This window comes from Pan troglodytes, chromosome 5, assembly GCF_028858775.2.
Source record: "Pan troglodytes isolate AG18354 chromosome 5, NHGRI_mPanTro3-v2.0_pri, whole genome shotgun sequence".
NCBI lineage: Eukaryota > Metazoa > Chordata > Mammalia > Primates > Hominidae > Pan > Pan troglodytes.
The window spans coordinates 53,139,358-53,162,302 of record NC_072403.2 but is presented as its reverse complement, the minus strand read 5'-3'; the positions used below and the strand labels follow the sequence as shown (position 1 = coordinate 53,162,302).

Genomic DNA, 22,945 nt, shown 5'->3' with positions numbered 1-22,945 from the left:
AATTTTGAATCCAGGTGGGGCAAAGAATGGGTAGGAAAGTTAGAAGCTCAGGAAATAAGCAAATTTGTATCAGATTGAAGGTAACTAGCACTCATGTCTGGAAAATAATAACTTTATTTTTTCCAAATGATTTTAACTTTACTCCTTATATCAATTATTCAAGTTTTCCATCAGAACCTCAAGCAGAATATAAAATTTATCCTTTATTTTCAAATCCTTTTTGATTTAATGTAATTTTCATGAGATGATGACCAACTTGAGTTATTCCTCCTAGTGTCCTCTCATGCATGATTACATTTAGCCTTCATGATAAGCCTGTGAAGACAGCCATCTTACAATTGCCAGTTGAAATGAAGAAACAGCCTCCAAGAGCTCAGATGGCCACTCTAGCTTTGCTTAGGCCAAGTCCTGTCTCTTGGGACTCAAAATTCCCATCTCTCATACTTCTTAATGAAAATTACTTGTGGAGACTTCTCTGAGAGAAGTCTGCTAAGCTGCCAGCCCAAATCTTGTTTAATCTTTTGATAACAGATGCTCTTATTTGCTGACCTGTCCCACCAAGTCTTTCACTAGTCAAATTTGCATTTGAATTCTTTTTTTTATCTTAGTCATATTCTCAGTTTTACCACTGCATCATAAAATAGTCAAAAGGTGGGAGAAGGAAGATGGACAAAAGAATTAAATTTGAACTGGTTCTCTGAAAACTCAAAATAAGAATTGATTAGATCTCTGCACATATATGTGCCTGCTCAATATGTGAAGTACAGGAGAAGCTGCTGTCAAGCTCAGCTGTTGGATCCTTAAGGATGCCCTTGGTTTTGGTGTAAGAATGTGAGTTTAGTGGTTCAGTTCCATTTTTGCTTTCCACATGAAGGTGCCATTAGGGTCTTTATGAAAATGTGCAACACAATTTATTCTTAAGCCCCAAGGGTCATCTCATCTTTGATTATCTGGCCTAGCTTGGAGATGACCAGGGAAAGGAGGGAATGTATAGATCCCCAAATATGGAAAAGCTCTTCCCCCCTCCTTACTCTTTTTTCTAGGCATGAACTCAACAGAATCCAACTCTTCTGCCCCTGTTAGACCAAAGGTACTGAGTAGCATCCAGGAAGGGACAGTCCCTGACAACACAAGCTCAGCAAGGGGGAAGGAAGACGTGAACAAGACGCTCCCAAACCTTCAGGTAGTCAACCACCAGCAAGGCCCCCACCACAGACACATCCTGAAGCTGCTGCCGTCCATGGAGGCCACTGGGGGCGAGAAGTCCAGCACGCCCATCAAGGGCCCCAAGAGGGGACATCCTAGACAGAACCTACACAAGCATTTTGACATCAATGAGCATTTGCCCTGGATGATTGTGCTTTTCCTGCTGCTGGTGCTTGTGGTGATTGTGGTGTGCAGTATCCGGAAAAGCTCGAGGACTCTGAAAAAGGGGCCCCGGCAGGATCCCAGTGCCATTGTGGAAAAGGCAGGGCTGAAGAAATCCATGACTCCAACCCAGAACCGGGAGAAATGGATCTACTACTGCAATGGCCATGGTGAGCCTTCTCTCTTTTCTCCTTGCTCACAGATCTCTCTGCCACTTTTTCCCTAGTCCCTGTTTTCTGAAGGAATGGGAATGCGTAGTTTGTGGAATCTCCTTTGTAGACCAAACACTACTTGATCTAGTCGTGTTATAGAAAAAGAGATTGACCGTCTCATTAGAAGTAATGCATTCAGAGAGAATAATCTCTCTTCCTCCTTTTCCCCTGGTACCTTTAAAACAGAAGAATGTTGTGGAATCAGAGACCTGAGTGACTCCTAGGGACTTTGTTTGACCTTGTCATTTAACAAATGAGAAATTTGAGTTTAGAGAGGTTTGGCAACATTGATCCAAACAAGAGGCTAGTTGTTTTTGAGGACAGATGGGACGAGACTCCTGACTGTTGGAGCACTTGCTTTTGCTATACGATTAGGCTGTGAAGCAAATGAAGGGGACAAAACCCAACTTGTCATAAGTTTGCCATTTTCAGTCAGAACCTTGCTTTTAGATTCCTAACAATTTCGTCACATATATATTTTCCCCACTTAAAATTTTAGGATCCCATGTCTATCAGGAGGATAGGATGGTCTTTTGGATTGTAGACCCCAGAAGCATAATATGTCGGTCATCATCTGAGGCTCAGCATTACATCTCTTTCCTGGTAGTCAGCAGGTGTTGAATACAGGCTGGAATATTTTGGCCTTTCCTCTTTTGAGGGCAAAAAATAGCTTATAGAACTTGTCCCAGAGCTAAGTTTGATCTGAAGACTGCAGTTTTCAGACCGTGCAGTAACTTCTCTTTCTTTAAATCCTAAATGAAACTTCAGCCCAGTTTTGATAACCCCATTCAGGTGTGTCCTCTCCCCTCAAAGAGAAAGGGGCATATCTATTTTTCTAAAAAGCAGTTTGGCTTTTTGTGCTCTTACAAATATTTATACCATTTGTCATGGCAATTCCATTCTTGTGAATATATCATAAAGGTATAATCAGAAACACTGAAACAAAGATATAAGCACAAAGATCTTAAACTTTTAACCCAACATCATGTCTCATAGAAATTGAAAATAACAGAAGGACAGTTTTAGGGAAAAACTAAGTAAATTATGGTATATTCATAGAATGGAATATTATGTTGACATTCAAGATTTTATGAAGTTTTTGATTTTAGCCAGGAAAGTGTTTATACTAGGTTAAAGGAAAAAAACAAACACCAAACTACATACTTTGTAGAATATAATCCCAACTCTCATTAAACTTGAGAATAAGACTGAATGGAAATATGCCAAAGTGACAATTTTTTTTCCCCAGTGTGGTGGGATTTATGTGTGGGTTTCTTTTTTCTTCATTAGTTTTCTGTACTTTCCCCAAGTTGTCTGTACTAAGTACATGCCACTTCTATAACGAAACGTTTAGAAAAAGTTAAAAAAGTCTTGCAACTCATTTTGCTTCCCCTTATTGATTTGTGTAAATCAAGTTTGTCCATCCCATGACCCAGGACAGCTTTGGCTTTGAATGCAGCCCGACACAAATTCATAAACTTTCTGAGGGTTTTTTTTGTTTTTTTTTTTTGAGACAGAATTTAGCTCTTGTTGCTCAGGCTGCAGTGCAATGGTGTGATCTCAGCTCACCACAACTTCCACCTCCCAGGTTCAAGCGATTCTCCTGCCTCAGCCTCCTGAGTAGCTGGGATTACAGGCATGTACCACCATGCCCAGCTAATTTTGTATTTTTACTAGAGATGGGGTTTCTCCATGTTGGTCAGGCTGGTCTCGAACTCCCAACCTCAGGTGATCCGCCTGCCTCGGCCTCCCAAAGTGCTGGGATTACAGGTGTGAGCCACCTTGCCCAGCTTTTTTTGTTTGTTTTTTAGCTTATCAGCTATTGTTGGTGTATTTTATGTGGCCCAAGACGATTCTTCTTCCAGTGTGGCTCAGGGAAGCCAAAAGATTGGACACCTATGATGTAAATGGTCAAAAGTCAAGTGAAAGTCGGGCAGAGGCAAACATCCTATTTGGGTCTTATCAGACTAAGCCTGCATAAACTTGAATAAGACAACTATTTACTGGAAGCCTGTCTGGGGAAAGCTTCAATTCCCCCTTCTTTTAATCAAAAAAAAAAAAAATCTTTTTATTTGTACATAATTCCAAACTTTTGAAAAGTTGCAGCAACAGTACAAAGAATACCTACATATCTTTGCCCACATTTATCTATTATTAACATATTGCTCTTTTGCTTTATCATTTGCTCTCTCTACGTAAAAAATACACCTATTGGCCCGGGTGTGGTGGCTCATGCCTGTAATCCCAGCACTTTGGGAGGCCGAGGCATGCAGATCACCTGAGGTCAGGAGTTTGAGACCCGCCTGGCCAACATGGCGAAACCTCGTATCTACTAAAAATACAATAATTAGCCAGGTATGGTGGCACACGCCTATAGTCCCAGTTTTTTGGGAGGCTGGGGCAGGAGAATCACTTGAACCTGGGAGGCGGAGGTTGCAGTGAGCCAGGATCGCACCGCTGCACTCCGGCCTGGGCCACAGAGTGAGACTTCATCTCCAAAAAAAAAAAAAAAAATCACACATAGATTTTATATTGTAAAATATGTATTATAGAATAGCTTATTATATATTATATAACATGTAATATATAATATATAATTATGTGCATATATACACATACATACATGGAAAAAATAATTTTTCTTAATTATTTTCTGGCCTTTTATCCCCTGATACTTTAGCATGTATTTCCTGACAATAAGACTGTTCTCTTCAGAAAACATACTACAGTTTTCAGCCTTAATAAATTTAGCAGGGTTACAGTCCTTTGCCTTTCATTTGCCAATATTGTATGTTGACCCAATAAGGCCCTTGGTAGATAAAATATACTTTTTTTTCTCTAGTGTAGGATCCAGTCTAGGATCAGAATTGCATTAAACTGCCCTGTAAGTGGCTAGTCAGGATATTTGTTCTGTTGCAGATTTACCCAATTAGTAGAAAACCATGTGAACATCCTGATAGATAATTAAATATCTGGAACTGTCCTCTCATTATTCACTTTATTACAAAAGCAACTCCATTCCTTTAGTAGTTGCATTTATAGATTATGGTCAGCTACATTTTTAAACTCTCTTTTGCAGTCTGGTTTTTAAAATTCTTGAGAACACAGCAAGTTGTAGAGTAAAAACTGGTCCAGCAGCAGAAAGCAATTTAATATAATGACCTTAGACGTTCTTATGACCATGGTAACCTTATAAACTATATGCCTGTGTCCTTAAAACAATATCCTATTTTGTAAAAATAATGGAAGTGCCAAATCAAACAAAGCCTGATCCTACTCGTCTGTGAAAGCAGTACCTCAGCAATATGCTTTTCAAACTAAATTACAGTAGTTTCATTGAGGCATAACTATCTCTTCCAATAGTTTAGGCTTGTTCCTCAGATTTTTGCATTGGGATATTTATATTTAAGGTGTTTTTCTAAGGAAAGTCTTTTCTTTCCAAATTGCTAGTCTCAAACATGCAACCGGGTAAAATCCTATTACAAAGAGAGGTTCTGTTTAGTAAAGCCATTCCAGGTGCTCAGAGAGGCCTCTAGAAACAGGGCTTTGTTAGTCTGATTGCATTGAGTTCTGGCCAGCAGATAATCCCGTATAATAAGATCTTTTCCTGGTCCTTGTCTATTTCACACTGAATTGTTCATGAGGATAAGGTGGGAAGGAAATGGCTTAGCCTTGGGTTGTTTTCTATCAGAGGTCTTCTAAAACCTCACTTATCCCTGCCTACCCTCAGTAGAACAAGCCATGCTCCTGGATGCCATGTACATCCTCCGAACTTTGAAGCTAGGCCATTGGTTTCTGTCTTTCTTGCGAACAAAAACCTCTTTTATTATTCAGCTCTACTCATCCATCTTTGTCTACCATGGACTTATAGTTTTTAAAGCTGAACTCCAGAAAGCTACAATCCTACTTTCATGGAGTCCTAGTATTGGAAACATAAGAGGAGGCCTCACATGGCTAGGAGATGGAAGAATAAAGATGCTGTGGTATTTTGTACTCTTTCTTCCTTTCTGAAGTCAGAGCAGTTTTATGTTTGGTAGATGTTGGTATATGTTTGGGGACTGGACTGTGATTTCACGTAATGTATCTATTTCAGCAACAGGAATTGGAAGTATCTTCAGAATGTTTACATATAAAAATATAGTTAAGAGGTTGAAGTGTCAGCCAGATAAGAATATTGTTAATACTCAATTTGTCATGCTTTTATCATTTTCTGAAAATGTATTTCTTTTTGTTGTATAACCTCAATGTAATGGGGTAAGTGGAGGGGGAGGGTCCAAAAATTTCAATTTAATTAAAAATTAAGGATTTATGTGGATTCACATTAATTGAGAGGTTACATGGAAAACATTTTTTTATTTGATCTGTTTTGTCACAAAAGAACAAAAGTAAAGATAGTAGAATTTAATCCCTATACAATTGGCCATACATTGCACTGAGGAAAGTCACCAATGATCTGCAAACAGCCACTTTGTTCATTTCCTTATAGCTATGGAGGCTACAAAACTGTATTCCAGTCCCAATTGAAAAACAGGGTAGCTGAGAACAGAAACCAATTGCTGTTTGCTCATTGCAGTTTCTAATTTGTGCCGTTACTATTTCCCTTTTCCTTCTTTCTTCCTCTCCTTCCTCCCTTCCCTACTTTCCTATTATCCTTCTCTCCCCCATTCTTCCTCCCTCTTTAACTATTTGCAAAAAGTAGGAAGTCTTGTTCTGAGCAACTAGTGGGCCTAGAAATTTAGAGGGGAAGTTTGAAAAGCAGGTGAGGAGTAGGAATTGCCCTGAAAGTACTTATGGATGAAGAAGCTCTGCAAAGTGACAATAGGAACAAAACATCGGCAGTTTCTGGCTTGGATCATATTTCCTTTTTCCTTCAGACTGTGAAGAAAAGTGAGGGAAAAAAGGTGAGAGACGAAGGAATTGGATATACCTCGTTTAAACCTGCTCAGTTTCTGTGCTCTGCCTTGAGGAGACACTGTAGTAAGCATTTGATAGAGACAGTGATCCCACTTCACGTAGTTACTTGAGGCACATGCCATAGATAGGCAGCATCTCCTTTAAATCAACTGCAACAGGGATTATGAAATCAGTTGGGGCAGGCATTATTTCTCAAGCAGATTGTTTTGTATCCTCTACAGCAAAAGGGCAAAGGTCTTATTCTGTAGAACTGGATTCTAAGATACAATTTCTTCATTCCTTTAGCTCTCGCCATCTGTCACTGTTTAACTCTTTGTGGCTATGTGGTTTGTCTCCCCACATAGCTTCTAAGTTCTTAGAGAGAAGACATTGGGTCTTACTGTATGTCCCCTGTGCCTGGAATAGGGCTTGAGGAGGGGTGGTCCAGAGCTGAGCTGGCATATATGGTAACCACTAGCCTCATGAGCTATTTAATTTAAAACTAAAATTAACTGAAGTTAAAAATTCAGTTCCTCAGTTGCACCAGCCACATCTTAAGTACTCAGTAGCCGCACATAGCTTGTGGTTACCATATTGGATAGGACAGATAAAGGACATTGCCATCATCATACAAAGTTCTCTTGGATAGCACTGGTGTAAAGCATCCATAAACTAAGTAATCTACATATGCTTTTTAAGGCCAGATTGTTTTAAAGACATTGGATTGGTTTTTTTCTTGTTGACTTATACTGATGTTGGTGTTAGGGATTTAAACATAGAGACCTTCAGGTGGGTTCTTTATAGTAAATTGCCATAGATGGTAAGAATTATTTTTCAGAGCTAAAGGAAGCTTCCATAATAGCACTGCTTTAAAATATGCAAAAACTGACTAGGAAAAGATTGCTAACATCCCTCATCTGATTTGCTTATTTCAAAGTGAAACACATCAGCCCATGGACACTGGAGAGCAGGGTGGTGCCAAGAGAGGGAACCCTGCTAATTCAAAGGCCAAGGCAGCTTCGTAAATGCTTAGGTGCTCGTGTTTAACTAGTGTGGAAATGGATTAACCTTGTGCGTGGCGTTAGCAGACAAGCATGAGATGCTTGTAGGAGTAATATGGTTGGGCTGAAGTGGGAGTGAGGGAGGCAAAGGAGATGAAGCTTTTGGGTAAGAAAGAAGCATCATAGACTAGAAATTCCATCCATAAACCTGGGTTCTAAAATTCTGGATTTGCCATTTCCTAGTCATGTACTCTCAGTTAAGACCTTTTACTTCTCTGGGCCTCTGTTTATAATCTTAGAAAATTTTAAAAAATGCATTAGAATATGTAGTTAGGAACAAAGACTCTGGAGTCTGGTTTCCCTTTGCTTACCAGCTGTGTGAGCCAGGGCACGTTACTTAACCACTCTGTGCTTTAGTTTCTTCATGTGTAATACAGGGATACTAATAGTACACAGGCTGTAGTGAGGATTACATACATGAGTGTGTGCCCAGTGCTTGGGACATTGCTGGCCACATGGTCCACAGTTCACAAGTGATAGCAGTGATGAGGACGAGGGTGCAGATGCTGGAGATGATGCAGAGGATGGATCATCATCATCCTCACCACTGACATCATCACCTCCTTCCTCTCTGGCAGTCTCAGTTTGTTTCCCGATTAAGTCACAGAAATGACCACTAGCAAGAAAGAAACATTCTCCTTTAAAATACTATACTTAGGGGTTGGGCGCAGTGGCTCACGCCTGTAATCCCAGCACTTTGGAGGCCGAGGCAGGCCGATCATTTGAGGTCAGTAGTTCAAGACCAGCCTGGCCAACTTGGCGAAAGTCTGTCTCTACTAAAAATACAAAATTAACCAGGCGTGGTGGCGGGCGCCTGTAATCCCAGGTACTCAGGAGGCTGAGGCAGGGGAATCACTGGAACTCGGGAGGCAGAGGTTGCAGTGAGCCAAGATCGTGCCACTGTACTTCAGCCTGGGCAACAAGAGAAAAACTCCATCTCAAAAAAACAAAACAAAACAAAACAAAAAAACCCCCAAAAAACTGTACTTAGGTAGGAGCAACACTGCCACCTTAAAAGAGCTTATTAGGAAGATGGGTTTCCCTCCATACCAGATATGATTATTAGCTTAATTAATTTACACCTGTAGGCAGTGCTCTCTCAAATGGACAGAGCCTCTGAGATCATCAAGCAAGACTCTTCAGTGGCTTTAGACTTGGATATAAATCTATGCTGTCCAAAACAATATTTTCCCTAAGCTATCTATACCATGGGTCAGCAAGTTAGGAGATATTTTAAGAGAATCTAGAAGATATTTTAGGATTATAGGTTGCAACTACTCCACTCTGTTTGAAAGTGTAGTAGTGTGAAAGTGGCCAGAGACACCATGTAAATTATGGGTGTGGCTGTGTTCCAACAAAGCTTTATTTGCAAGAACAGGTGGTTTGTCCTGCAGGTTGTCGCCTACCAGCATCTGGTCTATGCCATAGACTTGTCATCTCTTAGCAGCTTCTTCTCTTTCACCTTCTGCTGGCTTGCACAGCTTGGATAAACAGTTTGATTCTTGGAGGCTTTCTCGAATTTCAACAGTTCAAGCTCAGTTTTTCCTCTAGCAGTAACTGTTTCTAAGTCTGCTGAAGGGGTAAGTAACAAAGGAGAACCATCAGCTATGAGTGGGAGCAAAAAAGGTGGCAGCTGTCCTTGTATTTTCTCTTAAAAATTGTTCTGTGCTTCCTCCATCTCCTAACAGATGTCGGCTTTCACCAGGAGACTCCATCTTATGTATGGGTCCACCTCACAGGTGTACCTGCCATGTACCTGCTACAACTCATCTCTTTGCCAAACTGGAGCCATAGAGAAGAGAGGAGGGGGTCTGGGAGAGCTCAGGTTCAAATCTATTCGGCTACTAAAAGGCTGGATGATCTCAGGCAAGGCACTTTCTCTCTTTGGATCTCGTCTTTCTTTGTAAAATCAGGAGACTTGAACCCATCACAGAAGGGCCACCAGATTTTGATCAGTGTGACAATTTATCTGTGCCTTACCTGAGTGTGCCTACTGTCTTCCTGGTGTCTATCAGGAAAAACACTGGCCTGAGGGGTCCTGCAATGTGCTGTAGGGTGGAGAACACTGCGCTGCCAGTCAGAGGGAAGAGGCCAGGCTCAATGCCAACCTGATGCCACTGAAGGATTGTGTGCTCACTGCAACATGAAAGAGCTTTCCCCCAGGCTTTTGAAAGTGTGAGGGCAGGTTAGTGAAAATTTCTATTTAAATTAGGTCACAGGGTTGGCGGAAAACCAAGAGAATGTGTAATAACTCTGTGTGCTTTTAGGGAGAATGTGAGACCTTTTTTTTTCTTTTTTTAAAATTACACTTTAAGTACTAGGGTACATGTGCACAACGTGCAGATTTGATACATAGGTATACATGTGCCATGTTGGTTTGCTGCACCTATCAACTCATCATTTACATTAGGTATTTCTCCTAATGCTATCCTTCCCCGAGCCCCCCACCCCTCAACAGGCCCCAGTGCGTGATGTTCCCCGCCCTGTGTCCAAGTAATCTCGTTGTTCAGTTCCCACCTATGAGTGAGAACATGCGGTGTTTGGTTTTCTGTCGTTGTGATAGTTTGCTGAGAATGATGGTTTCCAACTTCATCCATGTCCCTGTAAAGGACATGAACTCATCTTTTTTATGGCTGCATAGTATTCCAAAGTGTATATGTGCCACATTTTTTAAATCCAGTCTATCATTGATGGACATTTGGGTTGGTTCCAGGTCTTTGCTATTGTGAATAGTGCCGCAATAAACATATGTGTGCATGTATCTTTATAGTACCATGATTTATAATCCTTTGGGTATATAACCAGTAATGGGATTACTGGGTCAAATGATAATTCTAGTTCTAGATCCTTGAGGAATCGCCACACTGTCTTCCACAATGGTTGAACTAATTTACACTCCCACGTTAGGAGTGGGAATATAGAAACGTAAAAGCGTTCCTATTTCTCCACATTTCCTCCAGTACCTGTTGTTTCCTGACTTTTTAATGATTTCCATTCTAACTGGAGTAAGATGGTATCTCATTATGGTTTTGATTTGCATTTCTCTGATGACCAGTGATGATGAGCATTTTTTCATGTGTCTGTTGGCTGCATAGATGTCTTCTTTTGAGAAGTGTCTGTTCATATCCTTTGCCCACTTTTTGATGGGGTTGTTTGATTTTTTCTTGTAAATTTGTTTCAGTTCTTTGTAGATTCTGGTTATAGCCCTTTGTCTGATGGGTAGACTGCAAAAATTTTCTCCCATTCCGTAGGCTGCCTGTTCACTCTGATGATAGTTTCTTTTGCTGTGCAGAAGCTCTTTAGCTTAATTAGATCCCATTTGTCAATTTTGGCTTTTGTTGCCATTGCTTTTGGTGTTTTAGTCATGAAGTCCTTGCCCATGCCTATGTCCTGAATGGTATTGCCTAGGTTTTCTTCTAGAGTTTTTATGGTTTTAGGTCTAACATTAAATCTTTAATCCATGTTGAATTAATTTTTGTATAAGGTGTAAGGAAGGGATCCAGTTTCAGCTTTCTACGTATGGCTAGCCAGTTTTCCCAACACCATTTATTAAATAGGGAATCCTTTCCCCATTTCTTGTTTTTGTCAGGTTTGTCAAAGATCAGGTGCTTATAGATGTGTGGTGTTATTTCTGAGGCCTGTGTTCTGTTCCATTGGTCTATATATCTGTTTTGGTACCAGTACCATGCTGTTTTGGTTACCATAGCCTTGTAGTATAGTTTGAAGTCAGGTAGCATGATGCCTCAAGCTTTGTTCTTTTTGCTTAGGATTGTCTTGGCAATGCAGGCTCTTTTTTGGTTCCATATGAACTTTAAAGTAGTTTTTTCCAATTCTGTGAAGAAAATCATTGGTAGCTTGATGGGGATGGCATTGAATCTATAAATTACTTTGGGCAGTATGGCCATTTTCACAATATTCATTCTTCCTATCCATGAGCATGGAATATTCTTCCATTTATTTGTGTCCTCTTTTATTTCGTTGAGCAGTGTTTGTAGTTCTCCTTGAAGAGGTCCCTCACATCTCTTGTAAGTTGGATTCCTAGGTATTTTATTTTCTTTATAGCAATTGTCAATGGAAGTTCACTCATGATTTGGCTCTCATTTGTCTGTTAATGGTGTATAGGAATGCTTGTGATTTTTGCACATTGATTTTATATCCTCAGCTTAAGGAGAATTGGGGCTGAGATGATGGGATTTTCTAAATATATAGTCATGTCATCTGCAAACAGGGACAATTTGACTTCCTCATTTCATAATTGAATACCCTTTATTTCTTTCTCTTGCCTGATTGCCCTGGCCAGAACTTCCAACATTATGTTGAATAGGAGTGGTGAGAGAGGGCATCCTTGTCTTGTGCCAGTTTCCAAAGGGAAAGTTTCCAGTTTTTGCCCATTCAGTATGATCTTGGCTGTGGGTTTGTCATCAATAGCACTTATTATTTTGAGATACGTTCCATCAATACCTAGTTTATTGAGAGTTTTTAGCATGAAGCACTGTTGAATTTTGTCGAAGGTCTTTTCTGCATCTATTGAGATAATGTTGTTTTTGTCGTTGGTTCTGTTTATGTGATGGATTCCGTTTATTGATTTGCATATGTTGAACCAGCCTTGCATCCCAGGGATGAAGCTGACTTGATCATGGTGAATAAGCTTTTTGATGTGCTGCTGGATTTGGTTTGCAAGTATTTTATTGAGGATTTTCCCATTGATGTTCATCAGGGATATTGGTCTAAAATTCTCTTTTTTTGTTGTGTCTCTGCCAGGCTTTGGTATCAAGATGATGCTGGCCTCATAAAATGAGTTAGGGAGGATTCCCTTTTTTTCTGTTGATTGGAATAGTTTCAGAAGGAATGGTACCAGCTCCTCCTTGTACTTCTGGTAGAATTTGGCTGTGAATCCATCTGGTCCTGGACATTTTTTGGTGGGTAGGCTATTAATTATTGCCTCAATTTCAGAGCCTGTTATTGGTCTATTCAGAGATTCAACTTCCTCCTCGTTTAATCTTAGGAGGGTGTATGTGTCCAGGAATTTATCCATTTCTTCTAGATTTTCTAATTTATTTGCATAGAGGTGTTTATAGTATTCTCTGATGGTAGTTTGTATTTCTGTGGGATCGGTGGTGATATCCCTTTTATCATTTTTTATTGCATCAATTTGATTCTTCTCTCTTTTCTTCTTTATTAGTCTTGCTAATGGTCTACCAATTTTATTGATCTCTTCAAAAAACCAGCTCCTGGATTCATTGATTTTTTGAAGGGTTCTTTGTGTCTTTATCTCTTTCAGTTCTGCTCTGATTTTGCTTTTTTCTTGCCTTCTGCTAGCTTTTGAATGTGTTTGCTCTTGCTTCTCTAGTTCTTTTAATTGTGATGTTAGGGTGTCCATTTTAGATCTTTCCTGCTTTCTCTTGTGGGCATTTAGTGCTATAAATTTCCTTCTACACACTGCTTTGAATGTGTCCCAGAGATTCTGGTATGTTGTGTCTTTTTTCTCGTTGGTTTCAAAGAACATCTTTATTTCTGCCTTCATTTTGTTATTTACCCAGTAGTCATTCAGGGGCAGGTTATTCAGTTTCCATGTAGTTGTGCGGGTTTGAGTGAGTTTCTTAATCCTGAGTTCTAATTTAATTGCACTGTGGTCTGAGAGACAGTTTGTTGTGATTTCTGTTCTTTTATATTTGCTGAGGAGTGCTTTACTTCCAATTATATGGTCAATTTTAGAATAAGTGTGATGTGGTGCTGAGAAGAATGTATGTTCTGTTGATTTGGGGTGGAGAGTTCTGTAGATGTCTATTAGGTCTGCTTGTTGTAGAGCTGAGTTCAAGTCTGGATATCCTTGTTACCCTTCTGTTTCGTTGATCTGTCTAATACTGACAATGGGATGTTAAAGTCTCCCATTATTATTGTGTGGGAATCTAAGTCTCTTTGTATGTCTCTAAGGACTTGCTTTATGAATCTGGGTGCTCCTGTATTTGGTGCATATATATTAAGGATAGTTAGCTTTTCTTGTCAAATTGATCCCTTTACCATTATGTAATGGCCTTCTTTGTCTCTTTTGATCTTTGTTGGTTTAAAGTCTGTTTTATCAGAGACTAGGATTGCAACCCCTGCTTTTTTTTTGCTTTCCATTTGCTTGATAGATCTTCCTCCATCCCCTTATTTTGAGACTATGTGTGTGTGTGCATGTGAGATGGGTCTCCTGAATACAGCACAACGATGGGTCTTGACTCTTTATCCAATTTGCCAGTCTGTGTCTTTTAATTGGGGCATTTAGCCCAATTACATTTAAGGTTAATATTGTTATGTGTGAGTTTGATCTTGTCATTATGATGTTTGCTGGTTATTTTGCCCGTTAATTGATGCAGTTTCTTCATAGCATCGACAGTCTTCACAATTTGGCATGTTTTTGCAGTGGCTGATACTGGTTGTTTCTCTGCATGTTTTGTGCTTCCTTCAGGAGCTCTTGTAAGGCAGGCCTGGTGGTGACAAAATCTCTCAGCATTTGCTTGTCTGTAAAGGATTTTATTTCTCCTTCACTTATGAAGCTTAGTTTGGCTGGATATGAAATTCTGGATTGAAAATTATTTTCTTTAATAATGTTAAATATTGTCCCTCACTCTCTTCTGGCTTACAGGGTTTCTGCCAAAAGATCCGCTGTTAGTCTGATGGGCTTCCCTTTGTGGGTAACCTGACCTTTCTCTCTGGCTCCCCTTAACACTTTTTCCTTTATTTCAACTTTGGTGAATCTGACAATTATGTGTCTTGAGGTTGCTCTTCTCGAGGAGTATCTTTGTGGTCTCTGTATTTCCTGAATTTGAATGTTGACCTGCCTTGCTAGGTTGGGGAAGTTCTCCTGGATAATATTCTGAAGAGTGTTTTCCAACTTGGTTCCCCATCACTTTCAGGTACACCAATCAAATGTAGATTTGGTCTTTTCACATAGTCCCATATTTCTTGGAGGCTCTGTTTGTTTCTTTTTACTCTTTTTTCTCTAACCTTGTCATCTCGCTTTATTTCATTAATTTGATCTTCAATCACTGATACCCTTTTTTCCACTTGATCACATCAGCTATTGAAGCTTGTGCATGCGTCACGAAGTTCTCGTGCCATGGTTTTCAGCTCCATCAGGTCATTTAAGGTCTTCTCTACACTGTTTATTCTAGTTAGCCATTAGTCTAACTTTTTTTTCAAGGTTTTTAGCTTCCTTGCGATAGGTTCAAACATGCTCCTTTAGCTCGGAGAAGTTTGTTATTACTGATTTTCTGAAGCCTACTTCTGTCAACTCCTCAAAGTCATTCTCCTTTCAGCTTTGTTCCATTGCTGGCGAAGAGCTGTGATCCTTTGAAGGAGAAGATGCACTCTGATTTTTAGAATTTTCAGCTTTTCTGCTCTGGTTTCTCCCCATCTTTGTGGTTTTATCTACCTTTGGTCTTTGATGTTGGTGACCTACAGATGGGGTTTTGGTGTAGACGACCTTTTTGTTGATGTTCATGCTATTCATTTCTGTTTGTTAGTTTTCCTTCTAACAGTCAGGTCCCTCAGCTGCAGGTCTGTTGGATTTTGCTGGAGGTCCACTCCAGACCTCGTTTGCCTGGGTATCACCAGTGGATGTTGCAGAACGGCAAATATTGCTGCTTGATCCTTCCTCTGGAAGCTTCATCCGGGAGGGGCAGCTGCCTTTATGAGGTGTCTGTTGGCCCCTGTTGGGAGGTGAGTCCCAGTTAGGCTATACGGGGGTCAGGGACCCACTTGAGGAGGCAGTCTGTCCCTTCTCAGAGCTCAAACGCCGTGCTGGGAGAACCGCTGCTCTCTTTAGAGCTGTCAGACAGGGACGTAACTCTCCCCAGTAAAAACTTTCTTAAATTACGTGTTTACCACAGATCAGTGCATCTTTGTAATTTGTTGGGACTATGTGCTTAAGTTTTACAAGATAATCTAAAAGTGATACTTGAGAATGGAGAAAACTGTCACTCATATATGGGTAGAGGCTGGGGTTATAGAAATAATTTATTTCACTTCTAGAAAGGCAATGTCCAAGTCTGGTTTCACATGCAGGTTACAGGCTAAGTGCTCTGCTGGGAAGAAGGTGGCTTTCCAGGGGCCCAGGCAGAGCTCTTGTCCACAGCATATATCTTTAGCCATGACAACCACAAATTTCTTCCTTTAAAAATGCTTATGAGAGATATTAAATTAGAGAGGAATTATTCTCTGTCTTAGATGATATTTCTCCCTCTTTGTTCTGCTGTTTGGTACATTATCTCTTGGTTGAGAGTTATTGTTATCCATATGTTTGCATTATTTGCCTAAAGAGAAGCTAAATGGTCAGTCTGCCCAATTCTGAATTAGTTGGAATTTGGCTAAAGCAGGGAAATACATTATATGAAGTAAACATGCTATCCTATTCTGAAATGAGGGAAGTTTGGGATAAGTTTGTAACCAGGTTCACCCTTAAGGAATCTCAAGGCAAAGGAAAAAATAGAAAATAATCTTTACAAAGACTTGTTATTCAGCTGCTTAACTTGTGATGTTTTTATTTAATTATATATATTTGAACACCATGTTCAAGGCACTGTTCCAGGACTAGGGCTTACTAGGCTTTAGTAATATAGTGTTTGTTTTCATTTTATTTTTTGGAAAATTTACAAATTGGAGAGCAATAAAGATCATGGGCAATGTGTGTATGCGTGTGTGTGTGTTTGTGTCAGTGTGTTTGTGTCTGTGCATGTCTGTGTCAGTGTGTTTGTGTCTGTGCATGTCTGTGTGTGTGTGTTTGTGTGTAAGTCACGGTTAGAGGAGATTCACTTAGTCCAGTCCTCTCATTATACAGAAGATGAAGCTGAGGCACAGGAAGGAAGGGTGACTTGCCCGAAGTCACATGGCCAGTAGGGTTAGAGGGAAGCCAAGGCCTGGCTCTCTAATTCTCGAGACAGTGCTCTTTATATTTGACATGTTGCTTTCCTGGTCAAAGGACTGCAGGGTTCTTCTGCTCAGTACAGAGGACATTCTGGTTTGTAAACAATTACTCAAGTTTCTTGAATGAGAACACACACAGGCGATTGCAAAAACCTAGAAGATAAATAAGGATATTGGAGACTGAGGTTTGGGGAAGCAAAGGAATGAAGGAACATAGCCCTTTGGCCCTTATCAGGGGCATAGGGTAGATGACGAGGTGGGGATGGAAGGCATGTCTCAGAGCCTGACCTGCTGTCTGTCCCTGGATAGCCTGGATGACACCGGTAATGGTTCCTAGATGATAATCAAGACAGAAGGGGAAGCGGTATGTGTCTACCTTTTTATGAGTATCTTTTACTTGGATGATTTCAGGCTGGGGGAGGTGAAAGAACTGGTGGCTGTGAGATAAATTAGGAGATCTTGGCTCCAGGTGAAAGCAACTTAAAGAAATTCTTAAACTCTTTCAACACAAATGAAACCTTCCCACCTTTGCCTTGAAGAGACAAAGGTGTTCTTCTTTATGTCTCCTTTCCTTGAACCCTCTTAGAGACTTGAGCACCTTTCTAGGTGCTTTTGACATTCTCTGACTTTAACTCAGTTTTACTTGAAAATGTTCTTGTCCAGGATAAATCTATAAGAAAGCTCCTCTAGGAGAGCCTTATTATTGGTGAGGGAAGGGAGAGAAATAATACTTCCTGTTTACTGAATGCTTATGATGTTCCAGGCACTGTTCTATGGAATTTATGTATATTTTCTTGTTGAATTCTCAGAATAACCTTATGATGTCAGGATCGTGCCAATTTTACACATTAGGAGCAGTGGCACAGAAAGATAAAGTAATTTGACTAAGGCCACACCACGAGTCAGTGGGGAGCCTGGACTGGCTCTCAGGCATGTGGCCTTGGATCCTGAGCTGGGAACTAGTGCATACACTGCATCTCACTCTTACCCTTCCATCCTTTGCAGAAGGAGGAGTGGAGGTGTGGACAGATGCTTGAAACCTAGACCATCACAAATATACTGTTGCAACATATTTCTCCTCAATTTCTACTTGTTTCCCTTTCTAGGACCCCATGATGAGGAGTGGGGGTTGATGGAGAGACATATTCAAGATATTTATATTCAAAGAAGCAATCAAGATTCAGAAAGATGGGGTTGATAATTTTTACTTCACCCTGGGAGGCAGCATAGTGCAGTGAAAGGTGAGGGCTCATGCGTCAGATATACCTGGGTTTTGAATATCAGTCCTATCTATGCCATGGTGCCAAGCCTGTGTCTCACCTGTAATGTGGATATGACTCCTATCTCATGGGATGTCTATGCAGATTGAATGATATAATATGTAACATTGATAAAATTACCAGCTTGGTTGCCCCTTTTTCTTCCCCACAAGGTCAGGGAGATGAGCCATACTGAAGCATTCATGGAGAGCTGGAGTGAGGCGGAGGGACATTATATCTGATTTTCAACTCAAGTAGAAATCCGTCTAGGGTCAAAATGTATGAGTCACATAGGCCAGAAGAAGTGGTTGCAGAGGCAACAACTGCACTAGGAACTTTGACTATAAAATACCTTAAAGATTGACCAGTACAAGAAGAGTAGAAAAGAAAATCAGAGTGTGAGGCCAGGTGCGGTGACTCATGCCTATAATCTCAGCACTTTGGGGGGCTGAGGTGGGCTGATCACTTGAGGTCAGGAGTTCGAGACCAGCCTGGCCAACATGGTGAAACCCCGTCTCTACTAAAAAATACAAAAATTAGCTGGGCGTAGTGGTGCATGCCTGTAGTCCCAGCTACTCAGGAGGCTGAGGCAGGAGAATCACTGGAACCTGGGAGGCGGAGGTTACAGTGAGCCGAGATCTCACCACTGCACTCCAGCCTGGGTGACAGAGTGAGACTCTGTCTCAAAAACAAAAACAAAAAAAAAAGAAAAAAGAAAATCAGACTGTGGCATGGGTAGTCTGACTCTAACAATATTAGAGGCTGGAAGGAAGGAAATTTACTCACACAGGTCTGCTCTTGTAGGGTGGGGAGCACCTGCTAAGTTGATAGGGTGAAGCCTTGGGAGGTGAAAGAAGGGAATATTCTGTGTATAAGTGAAAAAGCAAACCTGCTTATTGGGAGATGTGTGGAGTGAGGCAACTTTGGCTCGGGAGGGAAGCTGTGCAGAGGGAAGGACCCTGTGGGCCTGATTTTACTCCCCTTAATGATAAAGGTCTTGGATTCAAATATTTATAATGTCTCTTTTCATCTTAAAATCTTTTCCTTCGGAGATGCAAAAACTGAAACTTGCAGTTGAAAACAACCTACAACCAACCCCTTCTGTATTTTAGGATTGAAATTCAAATACTAAGTTAAAGTACAGACCAGCTGGCTTGGTGGTCGAACCTCTTATTAGCATAACTTTGATGTCCCAGTTTGAATGTAAAGACTGTTCTTTGGGGAAATAACGCTGCTTAACAAACAAGACATAATTTGCTTAGCATATTTATTTATATATTGAACTAAGTTATATTTTAGGACTTGAGTTTCTGGTGATAACATTTTTTATTTCTTCCATTCTATCCCTTATCCACAATGTACTACTCAAGCAAAGCAAATCATAACATCATCCTTCTTTCCCTAGCAAGCCAGCAAAAATGATTTTACTCAATTACAGCCCAGTTCAGAGTTCTAAGTTCTTATGAATCCCAACAACAGGCTTAGAAAAAAATGTTTCCTTCCTTCCCCAAGTGTGATTCCTCTTTTAGGATTGGTCAAATGTGGGAGAATTTGTCTTTATTGGGGGTCGTGAACAAAACCCATCTCCCAGACTCTCAACCCTGCAGACTTCTCCCTTTTTCTAGGGTAAGCAGTAAGGGCCAGTCCAATAGTGGGAGTAGATTTGCAATGCAGTGCAATCGTAGGAGTGGAATTGCATGTTTCTTATACAAAGATTTCCTAGAGGTTTCAGTGGTCAGGTGACAGAAGTTGATCAACTGGAAGCTATGCTGTGGATATATTTGAACAATATTAATAAACTCTTCAATCAGGTATCAGGAATACCTTAAGAAAACTTTCATCTGAATTATTAAAACCACCATATGCAGTGTTTGGAAATGAACAAATCAAGTGTGTTAGGAATGATATGTTACATTAGCACTTTGCCACTTTGGTTTTGCTTAAAATGAATCTATGGGGTGTTTGCTACTACCGGCATAGGCAAGATCAGGAGGTGATTTGGGATGCAAAGATGACATAAAATGTGATTACTACAATATACATTTTTAACCTTTATAGGAAAGGCTTCTTCTGCTACATTGTTTTCACATTCTACTTTTCTTTAACAAAGATTGATATGCTTCCTGAGTGCCATGTCCTGTTCTAAGTTTTTATAAGTATCAACTTCATTTTCATAACCCTATACAGAAGGCCACTATTATCCCTATTTTAGAGATGAGGAAACTGAGGTTTGAACAGTAACTTCCCCAAGTTCACATAGCTAGGAAGTAGCAGTGCCAGGTTTTAAAGTCAGGCACTGATCTGATGCTAGACACTGTCCCTTAATGATCAGAATCTGGATTTTCCTATAAATTACTCGGTGCTAGAAAGGTCTAACCTTTTGTGGTTGATTTAAAAAAACAAAACAAAACAAAAAAACTGTGCTCAGTCAAGAAAAAAATTATTACCTTAGCAAAGCCCAGCTTGTTCTGAAATAAAACGCCTACAAAATTGTCATCAACAGTAAATTTTCCTCTGTAGAAATCACTCAGATTTCCTACTTGTTCATAAATTGCTTGAAATAGAAAAATTCTAAAGCCAGACACCCAATGGCTGAAGGCTCTACAAGGCTGTTTTAAGAAATAGAGGCTGTTTCAAGTAAGTCAGAGGTGATGGAGTCCTTCTAATCTGAACTCCCTTCTGTTTAACTTGGTGTTTTTCTCATCACCAGACAGCAGTGGCAACAGCAGCAGCAGTTGCTGCAACCAAAGCTTTCCCTCCTTTGCCAGATAGACTTTTTGACTTAAAATTCCAGACAGTCATCCTGTCTGTCAGCCCAGATTTCCTATGGGAAGTAGACTTGAAGTGTAAACACCAGGAAGCCAGGCTGAAGGGAGCAGGTTATTCCCTTTAAGAGGCTGCTGTGTCCTAGCGTTCCAGCTCTGGGCTGACAGCCGCAGTCATTTTCCAGCGGTGGGGTTGGACTGTTCTCACCCCTGCCCCCATCCCACTGCCTTTTCCACCTCTGAGTCCAGGAATACCATTTCCACTAGACAGCACCTTTCTCTTTAACCTCTTAGGGTGTTTGAGGATTATAAAGCACCCAAAACTGTTGGCAGGAGAAAAGCCTCTTATGCTTGTAGCCTAAAAAGCATTATCTCATGCACAAGGTGGCCAGAGGCATGGCCTTTGACCTTGGGAGTCAGAGACTGTGATTCTCCTCAGACCCACCCTCTAGTGACTGTTCTCTAGCCTTTAGGGTGAAGCTATTAATTAATTAATTTATTATTTTTTGAGATGGAGTCTTGCTCTGTCGGCCAGGCTGGAGTGCAGTGGTGCGATCTCAGCTCACTGCAACCTCTGCCTCCCAGGTTCAAGCGATTCTCTTGCCTCAGCCTCTTGAGTAGCTGGGACCACCATGCCCGGCTAATTTTTGTGTTTTCAGTAGAGACAGGTTTTCGCCATGTCAGCCAAGCTGATCTCAAACTCCTGACCTCAAATGATCCGCCTGCCTTGGCCTCCCAAAGTGCTGGGATTACAGGTGTGAGCCACCGCACCCGGCCTAAGGTATTTATTTTTAAAATGTATATTTCACTCCATGTTTTAACTAACAGCTTTTAAATTTAAGCTGTTTGGGATATTGAAAAGCAAATCAGCATTTCTCCCACATAGGACTCAAATACAAATAGGAAAAAAAAATCTAAAAATGTATGTCCTTGAGTCAACCTGGTCAGGTATTATGTAAGCAGATTTTGCAGAAGAAGAGGAATTTCTGGAATTCTGCTGATGTTCTTCATGAGTAATTGGTGGCTAACATGGCAATGTATGTATAGAATTGGACATATTAGGCTTATTGATGTTGTGTCAAATTTTAACAAATAGGTAAATTCAAATTTATAAGTATAAAAAACCTCTTAATTCTATTTCACCAAATCTGACACACAATTAATTGTGAGACATACCACTCTTTTATACACCACTAAGTAGAAAAAGGAAATAATGCAACCAAACTATGAAAAGACATTGATTAAAATATACATTCAGGTGTCTTAGAATTAGTAAATATGGTGATCTTTCAGCCACAGTCTCACCTTTTTTCCATAGAGTGTGACAACATGATTCTAATGCCACTGTTCAGTTCTCAGTTTTCCTCTGCTTGGCCTATTGGCAGCAATCGACACTCTTGCCTCCCTTTTCCTTGAAACACTTTCTTCCCTTTGCCTCCAAAATACCACATTGTCCTGGTTTTCCTCCTCCATCTTGGGCTGTTTCTTCTCTGTCTCCATGGCGGGTTCCTCCTCATTTTCCTGACCTCTAAACAGTGGAGAGCTCCAGGATTCAGTGCTTGCACCTCTTTTCAATGTACACACTCTCTCTCCCTTGGTGACCCACGACTTTAAATACCATCTATCTGCTGGTAATTCCCAAGTGCATATTCCAGCCTGGACCTTTTACCTGCACTCACGATAGAAATATGCTCCTGCCTGCTTGGCAGACCCAGATGTTTAACAGGCACCTCATGCTTAAGATGTCTAACACCAAATTACAAACCATACCTCCACATCAGTTGCCCATCACAGAAAGTGGTCCCCTGTCTTCCACTTGCTCAGGATGAAACCTTAGCATCCTTGATTCCTTTATTACATTCTCACCCCATATTTGGCTCATTAGTAAATCCTGTCTGTCAGCTCTACCTTCAAAATACATGGAGAAGTCCACCACCTCCCATCACCTCCATGGCCACCACTTTGGCCCAGACCCCTATCACCTCCTTGCTGGATTACTGCTGTGGCCTCTAACTGGTTGCTCCATTTTTATCTGTGCTCCCTTCAGTTTATTCTTGGCAGAACAGCTGTAATGATACTGTAAAAAGATGTAAAGTCAGATTGTGTCATTTCTCTCCCCAAGATCTCCTGTGACTTTTTATTGAATGCATAGTAGCAGCTTAAAGGCTGGATGTGATCTGCACTGTCCTGACTCCAATTTTTTCTCTCTCTGCGACTCCGCTTTGTCCCTCTCCCTGGCCCACTTGATCCAGCCATGCCAGCCTTCCTGCTTCTCCTTGTCCATGCCAATACCCTTCTTGCCATTGCACCTGCTGCTCCCTTTGCCCAGAACCCTCTTTCCGCAGATAATCTGCACAGCTTTCTCCATTAGGGGCTTGATGCTACCTCTGTGAGGCTTCTCTTAGATGTGGCAGGCCCATCACCTCCTACCCTATCCTCTTTCCCTGCTTTATTTTTCTCCTCAGCTCTCCTTCCTGTCT

The 22,945-nt window shown here is 40.7% G+C and overlaps 1 protein-coding gene across 1 annotated transcript in view; it reads left to right on the top strand.

The window, feature by feature from the left end:
• The window catches only part of TNFRSF21 (TNF receptor superfamily member 21), a 78,594-nt gene that overhangs the window by 24,520 nt on the left and 31,129 nt on the right, over positions 1–22,945 (top strand). The window contains exon 3 of the mRNA XM_001145645.7: positions 1,044–1,538. Coding sequence (XP_001145645.4) covers positions 1,044–1,538 — 495 coding nt within the window. The remainder of the gene's footprint in view (positions 1–1,043; positions 1,539–22,945) is intronic.